The following is a 13550-nucleotide window of genomic DNA, read 5'->3' as shown; positions in this document are numbered from 1 at the left end:
TCCCCTCAGAGCTGAAAGAACACCAGCAGGTAATGGCCCCCCCGTCACTCGGCCTGCCCCGCCCCAGGAGGAAACAACCACCTCACACCCCAGCTACGCTCTCCCGGCGGGCACAGGAGCTGGCGCCCATCCCTCGGATGTGGCCACTGCCTGCCGGGCCGGGCCCGTTTCTGAGGGAGGGAGCTCCCTACCATCGCCCAGCTCATGGTCCACCCCAGGCCCCCGACTCCGACCACGAGCCCCTCTCCTTCCGCCGAGAGCACGCACAGTGTGCCCTCAACGACGAGGAGCCAGCCAGCCTGCCCACCAGTGCTCCGCTCTTCCCCGTCCGGGCTGGGCAAGAGAGAGAACCCCGGGCCCTGGCCACACCGAGGCCTCCTTGGGGCGGCCGAGCCCGGAGCCACCCACTTCCCTGAGGCGGCTTCTGTCCCCGGCGTTCCTTCGCAGCCTGGACACTTGGGGCGGAGACGGCGGCAGAGCTGCGGGGACCCGGGGAGGTGGCCCCGACGAGACGCTGGGGGTAGGGGGTCCGAGGGGCGACTCACCCATTGTTTCCGCGCGTGGTTCCTCCTCTTGAAGTACAGGATCAGCTTCTTCCGCATCGCCTGGTTTCTGCACGGGAGGGCAGCGGGGGCACCTCGGTCACCCAGGCCCAGGTGCCCGGCCCCCCCACCCTGGGTCTGAGCGCCAGCCCCGACGTGGCCCACGGCGGCCCCAGAGCAAGCTGCCAGCTGCCCGGGTCTCTCCTCTCCCAGCGCTGATGCATGAGGGAAGCTCCCCCCACACCCACCTCACGGCACTCAAAAGGCCTGGGATCATCCAGACACGGGGACTCCCAACAGCCACCAGGGCCTCAGGAGGCCCGCTGCCAGGCCGGCCACACTCAGGGCCGGCCACCAGGCTTCCGCCCCAGGCCAGGAGGCACCCCTGGGCCCGTCCCACCCACCCAGACCTCCGGGCGGAACCCAGTGTCCCCACCACCTGGCCTCACGTCCCCAACTCGGACGGGAAGGGTCCCGATGAGAAGGGAAAGGCCACGGGCCCACGTGGGCAGCGGCCCCTCTCTGCAGCCTCCGCAGACCCCAGCCGGGCCCCGAGCCCCCTCCCTCCCCGCTCCCCCGACTCGGAAACGCCACACCCACGGCCATGGAATTGGCGGGGCCGCCCAGTCTCCAGCCCCCCGGCCCAGCGGGGTCCGGCACCAGGGTGGAGGCCCACGTGCCACCAGAGGAGACTCTGAGCAGACCTCAGAGGCCGTCTCCCTGCCTCAGTTTCCCCGCACAGAACTCGAGGACGCCGGGCGAACTCTGGGAACCAGGAGAGGCGGCACAGGAGCCTCCCCGAGAGCCTCCCCGGCCCCAGGTGGCACCCCGGTTTCCGACCTCCGGCTCCAGCACCGAGAGAACACGGCACTGCTGTGCACAGCCACCCGGTCTGTGGTGTCAGCCCCACAGCCCCGGGCCACCAACCCCGCACACCATGGTCCTTAACGAGCAGCAGAGCCAGGGCTGCGAGCCCCGTGTGCGCCAAGGGCGTGGTGCAGCGGCCCAAGTCTCCCTGGACCGCCCTCGTCCCCCGCTGAGGCGGGCACCAGGCCTGGCACCCGGAGGCACCTGCTTGCCGTTGCCCCCAGGGGCCACAGGTGGCAGATGGGCGCAGCCCACCCGCCGGGGCCAGAGCCCGGTGTTTGGACTGCGGTGCTTTCCGAACACCCCCACGCCCTGGCAGCAAGGAGAACCAGAGGCTGCGGTGTCCAACGCCCCACTTAAAGCTTCTCGGGAAACGCCAGGGGGTCTGGCCGCACTCCCTCCGGCCACAGACTGGGAACCGAGGCCGGGGGCCCCTTTAAAGGGGCGAAGAGCCTGCCGTTCACCCGCCAGAGCCCCCAGCCCTCCACGCTGCCTTTCTTCCCGCAGTGAGGCCAGCACGAGGGACAGCACCCCGAGACGGCGGGCTCGGGGTGTCCCCTTATGCAGCGTCCATCCGGCAAACACTTGCGTGTTTATTTGGCACCAAGAAGCGTGTTGATGTCGGAGACGCGAACAGCCCACTGCACACAGAGCTCCCCTACGGAGATCTGTCCGGTGACGCTGGAAGCCACGGGACAGCCTGTCAGGGGCTCCGGAGGGAGGGCGGCCGCCCCAGCAGCAGTGGGGGTGCCCGGGGGCGGCCCCCGACGGGGTGCGAGGCGTGGCTGCAGGCGTGTGTGAGACAGCCCAGCCTCCGGGGCGCCCTGGGCCTCGACCTCTGACCCGGAGTCGGGAGGGGAGACGTGAACCAGGAGGGAGCAGCGAGGAAACGGAGACCCCAAGGATGTTCGAGGAGGCGCTGGCCAGGCCCCAGGTGCGGCCAGCCCTGGGACCCGTGTGGTTCTGGGAAAGCGAAGCCTGGGGCAATCAGGGGAGGCTTCCTGGAGGCAGGAGCATCTGCGCCTAGGCCTGGGGGACGCAGAGGTTCCGGGCTCGGTAGGAGTGACAGTGGATTTGGAGGGGGGAGGCAGCGTGTCCGTCCGGGGCTGCTGGGGAAGGGTCGGAGGCAGGCAGTCAGGTGACGCCCTGGGAGGAGCCTGTCCCACGGGGAGGCTGACGGTCCGAAGCACTTTCCCTGCGTGAGGCGGATGCTCCAAGGAGCCTGACACTCTAATGGGCAGAGTGCAGGGACATGCCAGGGCCCCTGGGCTAGAGGGGGCAGTGCCCGGCCCGCAGACCCAGGGGGAGGTACCCGGCACCTCTGAACCCCCAGAGCAGGACCACACGGCCCAACAACAGGGACCTGGGCCCCGAGAGACCTTCCAGAGTGTGCAGCCCCTGGGCCGGCGGCCCCAGGCGGCCCAGCCCCCACCCCAGGCAGAAGGGGGAAGAAACTGGGACCAGAGGGGCCTGGGCCCCGTTGCCAGGCCAGGGCGGGGCCACACGGCCCACGGGAGCAGTCGGTGGATGTCCCCCCGCACGCTGCCCGCCGGGTCACACGTGGTTTTCACAACAGCAGCACCTTCTGCAGAGCCCCCTTCGGGCCGGTCCTGCCGAGGGGCACCTCCCCCGACACAGCACCCACTCCTGCCGCTCAGGGCCGCCCCTGCCCGCCCCCCTGCTCCTCACCGTGGGGTGCGGGCGGCCCCCCCACCTCCTCCCGCAGGTAGAGCGGCAGAGGCGGTCCAGGTGACTCCAACACGTCCGAAACTGCCGGTGCCGCGGGAAGCCAGGCGTGAAATTAGCTTCAGCCCTGCGGCCCGGCACGCAGACACCGGCACGCAGACACGGAGGAATTAAAGGGACGGGGCAGCTCCCAGCTGGCAGCGATTACAGCAGCAGGGGGGAGGGGGCCCGGCGGGGGCGGGGGCGGGGGAGGGGATGGGGGACGCGAGGGCGAGCCCTGCACCGCCCCAGCCCGATTCTCTCACTGTTCCGCCTGCCGCCGCCTCACCGGCGTGTGTGTGACCCACCGGCCTGCGCCACAGGACGCCGGGCCGCGCCCCCGGCTGTCTCCCCCGGCCCAGGACGCAGCCGCGCACGGCAGGTGCTCGGCAGGCGTGTGTGGGCAGAGTGGGCGGGTGGGGAGCGAGCCTGGGTGTCTGCAGGCCGAGGAAGGAGATGGGAAGCACAGGACGCTGACTGGCCTGCCCAGAGCAGCCGGGAGACGGGCGCTGTGCCCTTCCCGCCGCACGGGGGTGGGGGGGCCCCCGAGGAGCTGAGGGAGCGAAGGGCCCTGAACCTGCCCCTGCACTGTCAGCGTCCGTCTCGGGAAGTGGCTTCACCGTCCGCGCCCAGAGCTGCCCAGACCCCTGCCTGACCTTGGTATCCACAGGACCACGCTGTCCTGATCCCCCACACCGCTGCGCCCCCACAGTTCCCACTGGGTAGGCTCCACTGGCTTCCTCACCACCACCGCTTGTCCAGGGGCTGCAGTGACCTTGGCCGAGGTCTCACCACCCCCAGGCCTTTCTCCCTGCAACCACCGCCAGCAGGGGCTTTCAAAAACAAAAACCCAGCCACGCCACTTCCCAGAATAAACCCCACCAGGAGTCCAGCCTCCACAGACACACGGACAGCATCAGGAGATGTGCATGCCCCCAGGGACGGGGGGCTCACTACTGCACATGCACACTGCAACTCCACCCCAGGAGCGCCCAGACAAGCAGACAGGCTACACTGCCCCCTGGACCCGCTGAACACTGTCCTTCAAAGTTGCACAAAACAGCCTGCACCCTCTCCCAACACAGAGCCTTGAACAGCCCAAAGACTACGACCCCAATGCGCCTCCATCCTAACCCCCAGAGCGCTCCCGGCCAAGTGTCCCCAAGAGGCAAGAGCTGCCTGCACCCTTGGACCTTCTGGGCGCCAGGGCAACAACACAAAGGACAACCCCTTCCTCAGCCGATGGTGCTGGGCTCCCCCTTGTGCGCCCACAAAAAAGCCCCCCCCCCCACCCAGCCAGAGCCACCGCGCCTCGTGCCCAGCTGGAAGACGCGAAGCCACCAGCCCCGCCACGCCAGCCCAGCCCCCCGAGTGCGCGTGGCACATGGCTGACACACTTCCGCCCGCAGCGTCCCTCCGGGGAGGGCCCCAGCATCACCGGGACTTCAGCCGCCTGCCTGCACGGCCTCCGGGCCCGGGGAGTGCCCTGCTGCTCTGCGCCGGGCGGCTGCGCCACAGCCCGCAGGACGCTCCCGCACAGGCTGAGGCCGGGGCCCAGACCTCAGGCCCCCGCGCCCCCTGGGGCCACCCCGTCACCCTGAGCTCGAGGCACTACTGCGCTCACAGGGTGAGGACTCTCGACCCCCCTCCTCATCTCTGGGGCTGTGCGTGTGCAGCATCCTCGCCCACCCGCCCTCCCTCCCCACCTGAGGCCTGTTTCCCGAAGCTCCACAGGGCCCCTCCCTGGCGCCCCCTCCCAGCCCAGGCTGGCTCTGACCCCAGCTGGGCTCTGCCTGGCCCAGAACTCTGGTCCACACCGCCACCCTGCCCCATCTCCTGTGCCCAGGCTCCCGAGACCTGAGAGCCTGCCCCACCCCCCAAGCCTCTGCAGCGGCCCGCACCTACTCACATTTTGATGTTCTCATGGTACTGCCTGGTGTCGGAGGGCTGGTTGTACAGTGGCTGCAGGGGAGAGAGAGGGCACCTGTGAGTGGCGGGCCAGGCCGGCTGCAGCCCTACCACAGACCCAGCAGCCGCCGTGCCGGAGGCCCCGATGCCTGGGAGCGGCCCATCCTCCAGTGTGAGAGCCAGCCACCCACAGGAACAAAATGGAACATGGGGACCCAGCCCACGGCCCCAGCCGGGAACAGGCTGTCGCCCTCTGGGCACAGCTGGGGGACCGTGACTCCCCGGCGAGGCCGCCGCGGCTCCTCCGCAGGGCACGCACGGGGCAGGGCTGGCCCGAGTGCCAGAGACCAGCACAGCCGTCCCAGGAGGGCCGAGACCAGCAGTGGTCTCAGATGGGAAGAACTGCCCGGCCGCGCAGCATGCAGCCACGTGAGCGGCCCCGGGGCCCATCTGAGCGACAAAAGACAGGCCAGGTGCTGGCGAGGGCGCGGGGAGACGGGGAGGCGGGCACACGGCTCCCGCAGGCGCGTTCGGGTGACAAGCCTGGGAGAGCAGTGCCGAGGCCCACCTTAAAGAGCGAAGGGGCGCCTGCCCACAGCCCCCCGCCCTCCTGCGGAAGCCCCGGGGACGCTGGACCCCGCATCCCCCCGTGAGAGGGACGACAGAATGCCCAGACAGCGGTGCTCCCCACAGGGACACGCCAACAAGTAAAGCACCCACCACCAGAAGGGGGAATGAGACCAGGACGCCATGTCGGGAGGACTATACAGCACCGAAGAAGGCGTGCCCGGGGCCACACAGTCAGGGCCTTGCGGCGCAGCCTGGGGTCACGGCCTGGCCTTAACACTCCCTGGCCATGTGTCTCTGGGGGAGCCACTTAAGCCATCTGTGCCCCCGGTTTTCACCTACAAAGAGGGCTCCACCCTGAGGGTTTGCTGCGCAGCTGAAATGAGGCAAGGCCTGCAAGCTCGCCACCCAGCGCTGGGCGGAAACACCCAGGGCTCCCCTCAAGTGGGAGACCCTCGGGAGACCCTCAAGTGGGTCTACCCTCACAGCAAACGGCCGCCGGCGCTTGTCCCGGGCCACTGCATTTTGCTGCGCAGCAGCAGCCGCAGCTGATGGACGCAGGTCTCGCCCCCACGTTACACGCGGGGAATGCACCCCTGACAGGGAGACGTGCTTGCCTGAGGCTGGTAGACCAGCCGGCCCGAGGAGCCCGGCTCGCCCCCGCCCCTCCCGTCTCTCACTGGGGCCCATGCGTGCAGCAGGGACCTCGGGGGCGGCCACGGGCGACTATGGCAGGAGAACCGGGCACAGCGTGTGGGGGGATCAAGCAGGACGGGAAGGACAAGCACCTGGAGCCCTAGCCTCGGGCAGGACGGTGGGGGGGGGGGGGGCACACCCACTCTGCAGCAGAGCTTCCCACTGGGGGCGGGGCGGACATGCTGCCCGACACCCACAAACCCCAGGCAGACACCAGTGGGGGGTGACGGCCCCCAGGCCCCACCTTGCCCCCAAGCTGCAGGGCCCAAGGCAGGGGTCTTCCCGAAGCCTCTGCAAACCACCCACAGAGGGGTCCGCCCAAGGCCAGGCAGGGTCTCATCTATCCCAGGAGGCAAGTCCCTGTGTGGTGACAACGAGGCCACCGAGGCCCTCCCGGCCACAGCAGCCGCTGGGGCGCAGCATTCCCCCGCCCCCCACTGTCGGACCCCCTGCCGGGGACCCAGCACCCCGAGGGGATAACCCTGTGGGAATAACCCCACCCCTGTCCCGCCCTTGCTCCGGGACACCAGGGCAGTCCAGCCCTCCTGGCTGGGCCCTGGGTCTCACCCTCTCCACGCCCCCATCTCCTCCTCGAAAAATGGGGGCACAGCCAAACAGTCGGAGGACAGAGGGAGAGGGCCAGGGGCAGGGTGGGTGTGACAGCAGACACACAGGGCGGTGAAGCCCTACGCGGGGACGAGAGACGCTGCTGTCACCCGAGAGGAAAAGCTGGGCCTCGGGGACGAGGAGGGGCCCCGTTCGGGCCTGACTGCGGCCGGGCAGTGGCGGGGGGGGGGGCCGGGGGGGCCGAGAGAGCCAGCAACCCCAGGTGGACAGAGCTGCTAGGAAGCGAAGTGTCAGCGCTCGCCCTCAACCCCGTGGTGACACCGCATTCCTAAAATAACACCTCCGAACAGGAAGGAAACCGGTGACTCACGGCAGCGCGGGGTGTTGACCGCACACGGCCCCGCCTCCAGGCCCGCCCGGCCAGGCCCCAGGGAGCCAAAAGGAGGGAGGGGCCTTGCCCCTCGAGGGTTTCTCCCAGGCCCAGACATCACGCAAGAGGTCCCCCAGTGCACACCCCAGTTCTGGAGGCCGAGAGGCCGCAACCTGGGCTAAGCGCCCCTGGGTGCAGCTGGGAGACCTGCAGGGAGCTGGATTCCCGGTGGTGCAGCCCGGGGCCCCACCAAGTGGTCCCCACAGAGGGTGCCCCTCAGACCTGCCTCTGCCTGGAGAACAGCTTTGGCCACCTGAGCCTCTCGGTGACCACACAGCGGTCGGACCCGTGCAGAAGGAGCGGGCCACGCCCCATGGGCTCAGCACACCAGCCCTCATCTCCTGCTGTGTGGCCCTGGGCAACGCACTGCCCTCTCTGTGCCTCCTCTACAAAAGGGACAATGACACTCCCACGGGGCCCGACACACGGCAGGCACTTTGTCCCCGTGAGCCTCCTCTCGGGCAGCGAAGGCTCCGGAGCCGGCGGCGTGCAGACATGCAGCGCCTCGGGAACGGAGACACGGCCCCAGACCGCAGCCTCGGGGGCCGCCAGCTGCAGGGAGGCTCTGCCTCGGGACCCCACGCAGGGGGTGACCGGGGAAGGACCGCTCAGATCCTGAGCCCAGCAGGCCCCCGCCCGCCCCCCAGGGACACTGGCCCGCCCCCCAGGGCACTCCTCTGGCCCCAGACACAGCAGCCTCCGTCCACACCCCCTCTTGGGGGGCCCAGGACTACACGGGACGGGAAGGGGGACAGGAACAGCCCCCGGGTCTGGGGACAGTTGGGCACCACCTCTAGTCCTGCCGTCCCGCTAGTAGGAAAGGGAAACCGAGGCAGGAAGCAGCCCACAGGTGGGGCTAGAAGCAGCCTGGCAACCCGCAGGGGGCCGCGCACAGTTACCATGACGTGGCCCAGCGGTCCGGGCACATGCCAGGAGGACACACGGCACGGGGCTCCATGGACAGACGGCGTCCACGGACACAGTGAGGAGGGCGATAGCTGGTGGGCGGGGGCACCGGGAGGCACAGAGGGGGCAGTCGGGGGCACAGAGTCCCGACCCGGATGGAGAGCGCTCTGCACGTGACCTCGGACACGGGCACGCACGCCTGCGGCTGGGATGAGACCGCGGAGCCGTGCGCTCTCAATGGGGGGATTGTACGGCCGGGGACTCCCTGCTTCACGAAGCTGCCTTCTTACTGACCAGAAGAGGCCGTGGGAGACGGCCCGGAGATCTCGGCCCGGCCTGGGCGCCTGCGGCTCCCCCCGGTCCCCGGCAGACGGCAAGCAGCCCCTGCCCTGCACCCCGGGTCGTGGCACCGAACCTCAGAAAGACCCCAACTCCCCATTTCACGGACGAGGAGACGAGGCCCTTTCCCGAGGCCACGCGGCAAAACCGGCAGCCGAGTTCAAACTGAGGCCCTCAGTGAGTCAGGCCGTCCTTGTCCCCAGTGGGCACGCCCGAGCCCACTCCAGAGCCGCCGAGGACGTGGGGGCCGCCACCGCACACACCAGCCTGCCGGCAGCGCCCCCACACGCCGCCATGCAGCTCCGCACCGACGCCTGGCGCCTTCCCGTCAGGGAAAGGGCACTGACAGCCCTGATGCGGCAACTGGCGCACCCCTGCCCGCCAGGCACCGTGCCTGGGGCCTTGTGAACCGTCGCGGTCAGTCACCATGACACCCCACGGGGATGCACGTCGCCATGGTGTTCGCGCAACGGGGGAGGGGAGGGGGGCACAGAGGAGTTAGGACACTGGCTCAGGGTCACACAGCCACAGAGGGGCAGACCTAGGAGCTGAACTCAGGTCACGTGGCCAAGAGCATGGGCCCTCCACGCCGAGCCGGACCGAACGGGCTGGGCCACGATGCGTCAGTCTCCCTGAGGCCTGGGCGGCAGCCTCAGGAGTCTGGCAGGAGCACCAGGGCCCTGCCACCGCCCCTGGCGGCCCGGCCCACCCACCGGCTATCTGCCAGGCCCTCTTATCACAGGGTGCGCTTCCTGCCTCCGCCGGGGACAGGGCAGCACCGGGCAACACAGGGCTTCCTCCCCCCACACCCTCCTGCCGCCCGCCTGCCCACGGCCCCGGCCGCCCCCTCCCGGGCTCCCGCCCTGTCCCCTGGCTCACCAGCTCCACCTGGGGCCCCAGGCCTTCCAGAATCCGGTGTGCAGCTTCAGCCTTCTTCTGCAGGATGACGGAGAAGAGGAGGAATTAAACACACGCTCACACACTCACACTCACACACTCACTCACACACAGAGAACAGGTTATAAATAGAGGCCTCCGGGAATGGCAGGCAGCTGCCCAGCCCAGCACGCCCATCCACAGCCCGTGAGGGGAGGGGGGGAGGCCAGGCCCCCCGCACGCCCTCCTCCGGCTGGAAACCCACTCACACACAGAGCTGCCCCCCCCCCCAGCCTCCCCGCAGCATCCCTGGCAAGCTCGCCAAGTTTCGCTTCTAACAGACGCACCGTGTTCTCGGGTGATGCCCACCCCCTGGGCCCGCAGGCCCACTGCCCTGGCCCCGTAGGGGGGCCCAGCTCCCCGCCAGCCGGCCCACGCTGCCAACGGAGGTGCCTTCCTGCACCCCGGAGGCTGGCTGGGTGTCTACTGTTACCTCTGCGCGGGTGCTGCCAGCGTGCGGGGCGGGGGGGCGGATGGGGGGGGACCGGGGGCGGGGGGGATGGAGATACTCCGAGATCGGAGATAGCCTTTCCAGGATTCTTGTGTTTCACAGTCACGTGACCGTGCCTGGGCCGCCCCGGGGCCTCCCCGCCCCCTCCTCCCGTACAACCCAGGACTTATTAGGAAAACAGGCACATGTGGCAGAAAGGCCCCAGTGGCCGCACGTTCAGCAGGCTGGACCTCGGGGCCTGGCCGTGAAGGCGGACATTGTGCCTCTGCCAGGCCCCGCCGGCCCCGTCCTGGGACCACCAGGGACGCCTGGGGAGGCCCGGGGGCGGCCGGGCCAGCTGGGGGACGGGGCAGACCGGGGCCTCCGAAGGGGCTTCTGTATGGGGTCTTCGCAGGGTCTGGGCCACGGTGTGCGACGGAAAGTGGGGAGGCCACGGCGTGCACATGGGGGGCCTCAGCCTCTCCCGTGACCCAGGAAACGCTGGGCTCCTGACTCAGTGAGTTTGGCCTGGGCAGGGGGCGCCAGGTGAAGCAAGTCACTGTCATCCAACTGAACCACCCCCCGATGAGCCCCAAATCCAGACCCACTCAAAGAGGGGGACCCAGCACCCGGGGGCATGCGGCTGACGACAGAGTCCAAGGTGCAGGCCCCCGTGTCAGGCAGGGAGGAGGGAGGGGTGCAGGGGCCAGCCCCACGCCCCTCTGTAGCCCCAGGCGACATGTCAGCATGTAGGTGGGCTCCAGCTGGCACCTAGAACTCACTCCTCCTAGAGCCCTGGGCCCATCCCACCCAGGACCAGCACCACGCTCTCGGCCCCCACGTGCCGAGCCGAACCCCAAGGCCTGCAGGCCCAAGTGCGGCCGGGGCCGCAGGTCCAGGGGCAGACGGTGGCGGCGATGACCGCCACCTTAGTGAGCTCCTCCACGAGCCAAGCTCGGAGCACACCTCACACGACCCTGATACTGAAATCCCGCATAAACACCATGTGAGGCTCGCAGGAGACGCAGCCCCACTTCGTAGACGACGAAACTGAGGCCCAGGAAGACGGCATGAGGAGGACGTCCCTCTGGTCTCCAGGTTCCAGGAGAAGAAGAAGACAAGGGCTGGGTCCTCTCCAGGGAAGCGGCAGCCCTCGGACAGGGGGGCAGAGGCCACTGTAACCGTCACCACAGACGCACCCCGGGGACAAGGGGAGGCCCAGGGCGGGGTGGGGAGGGAGCGGGGCAGTGCCGCAAACCCTCCCGGAGCTCCCAGTCTGCGTGAGGCTCGAGGGCGGGCGGCGTGAGACCCAGCCTCGGGGGCAGCTGGTCCAGAGCCGGGAGGGAGGGCCAGTGCGCTCAGGAGACGGGGGGCGTGTGCCACGTGGGGGGTAGGGGCGGGCTTCCCACGCAAGTGCCTCCTCTGGACGGGGGACAGGAGGGACCCACAAGCTGGGCTGGGAGGGATGAACAGAAGGCTGCGTGCACTTGTGAGGTGCTGCGGGGGTCAGCAGCAGCTGGACACGGGGATGCCGCCAGACTCGGGGGGATCACTGTAGACTGACGGAGCATCCAGAGGGGCCCCCGTCTCGGATCTGGGTCCAGGGCACGTGCCGGGGGCTCCAGAGACCTGTGTCCCTCGAGGTGCAGTGGGTCCCACCCTCCAACACACCCTCACTATCTCAGGTATACGGGCGCCTGGGGGCAGGGTCCGTGGCCCCTCCAGACGGCAGCCAGGGGGAACCCCGTCCTGCCCCGCCCCCACCAAGGGCGCCCGGGCACCTCCCCATCACCCACCTGCTGTGACAGTTCCCTGTCTCCCCCACAGGCCCCCCCCCCAAGCCCTGAGCCACCCGGGGGCCGCGTGAGAAGCAGCTCCCTTTCCAAAAGGTGGTGCCCCGACCCTTTCCCCGGAAAGACAGCCCACCGACGCCATGTGCCGGGGAGACAGCGCGTGGAGGCCGAGAGCGAGGGTCCACGGCCAGCAGCCAGGGTCCATGTTCGCTCACTGACCTCGTGGCCCTGAGCATGTCCCTTCACCCCACAGCCTCTGCTTCCTCATCTGTAAAACGGGGTACCAACGGCACCCTCACGGGGCCGATATGAAAATTAAAGTTGCCGACCCTTATAGGACTCAGAAATCAGGAGCTGGCGTGCAGTAGGTGCTACGTGAGAGCCGGCAGCTGCTGCTGCTGCTGCCTCTGCGAACAGCAGTGACGAGGCTGTGGCTCTCGCCGGGCGGGCCCTGCACGTGCCAGGCCCTGGCCCGGACCCACCGTGTGGGAGGTTCTGGCATCAGCCCCATTTCCACACAGAAAGCTGAGGCTCGCCCTGGCCGGTGGGGTTCTGTGGGCTGAGTGCCGGGCTGCGAACCAAAGTGTCACCGGTTCGATTCCCAGTCAGGGCACGTGCCTGGGTTGTGGGCCAGGTCCCCAGTAGGAGGTGCACAAGAGGCAACCACATATTGATGTCTCTCTCCCTCCCTTCCCCTGTCTCTAAAAATAAGTAAATAAACATCTTATAAAAAAGCAAGCCAGTCAAGACTCTGTGGTGCGGCTGGGGGGACGGGTCAAACACTGGGCCCGCAGCCCTGGACCAGCACCCTCCCCTCCCCATCTCCCTGGGCATTCCTTCCCCCTCCCCCAAAGCCCCCGTGCTGGGGCAGTGGGATGTCCTGCCTACCAGATCCCTCCCCAGGAGGGCAGGGCTCCTCCGGCACCCCAGTCCCTCAGGGGCCACCCCTGTGGGGTCGGCTCTGCTGCAGCCAGCCCTCAGCAAGTGACTCCGCTGTCCGAGCCTCAGTCTCCCCATCTGCAAAATGGGCAGGGCGCCCAACCCCCCAGGACTTCTGCAAGGGTGCTCCATGAGGAACAGAGGGACGTGCACGTTGTCCCTTCCCTCTGAACGTCCGTCTCCGAAGGGAGGGGAGGCGGGCCCTGGATGGCGGGCAGCACGGCCGTCCGGGGCGCACAGGCACCCACCCCAGCACCCCCTCACCCCTCAGCGGGCCGCTTCTCGCAGGTTCACTCGAGCGCGCGCGCACACATCCGTGCAGGGTGTGGAAGAGCACAGAGGATCGTGTGTCCCCTCTACCGAAATCACCCTTCTACCTTTTCCGGGAGTGCGCACTTCCGCGGACCAGCTCAAGCCCCGCCCCCTCCAGGAAGTCCGCCTCGATTGCCCGCGGCCCTGAATTCCTATGGCGTCACCACCGCGCGCACCGCCCCTTACGTATCCATCCGCCACTAGTGCTGCAGGTGCTTGCTCTCTCCAGACTCAAAGCCGAGCACCCTCCCAGGCCCCCGCCCCCACACCACACTGCCTTTGAAGATCCAGCGAGACCCCCGTCCCCTCCACTCGGGTGCCCTCCTGGGGCCCACGGCCCACCCACTGCTTCTGCCACCCCTGCCGGGCCTGCCCCTCGGCCTCCCGCTCCGCCATCTGCGCGCACCTGCCCGGCCCCTCCGCGCGCGCGGCTCCCGGGAGGCAGGGAGAGCCGGCTTGGCCGGCTCCCCCCTGCGAGCTGGCGCCGTGCTCATGTGCCCCGAATGGGTAATGAGCCGGAGTCCGGCACGCAGCGGAGCCGGGCAGCCCTGCCTGGCGGGGAGGCTGCGTCTTCCAGCCAGCGCAGCGTCTAG

General features: G+C 69.1%; 1 protein-coding gene across 10 annotated transcripts in view; it reads right to left on the bottom strand.

Annotated features, from left to right (window-relative positions):
* Positions 1 to 13550, bottom strand: part of NCOR2 (nuclear receptor corepressor 2) — a 151634-nt gene that overhangs the window by 75705 nt on the left and 62379 nt on the right. For all 10 annotated transcript variants that reach the window (XM_036014359.1, XM_036014360.1, XM_036014361.1 and 7 more), the window contains exons 8-10: positions 9427 to 9483; positions 5044 to 5096; positions 546 to 612 (exon numbers count right to left, since the gene is read on the bottom strand). In XM_036014359.1, coding sequence (XP_035870252.1) covers positions 546 to 612; positions 5044 to 5096; positions 9427 to 9483 — 177 coding nt within the window. The remainder of the gene's footprint in view (positions 1 to 545; positions 613 to 5043; positions 5097 to 9426; positions 9484 to 13550) is intronic.

This window comes from Phyllostomus discolor, chromosome 13, assembly GCF_004126475.2.
Source record: "Phyllostomus discolor isolate MPI-MPIP mPhyDis1 chromosome 13, mPhyDis1.pri.v3, whole genome shotgun sequence".
Taxonomy (NCBI): Eukaryota; Metazoa; Chordata; class Mammalia; order Chiroptera; family Phyllostomidae; genus Phyllostomus; species Phyllostomus discolor.
Note: the sequence above shows the minus strand (reverse complement) of the source record. Positions and strands in the feature narration are given on the sequence as shown.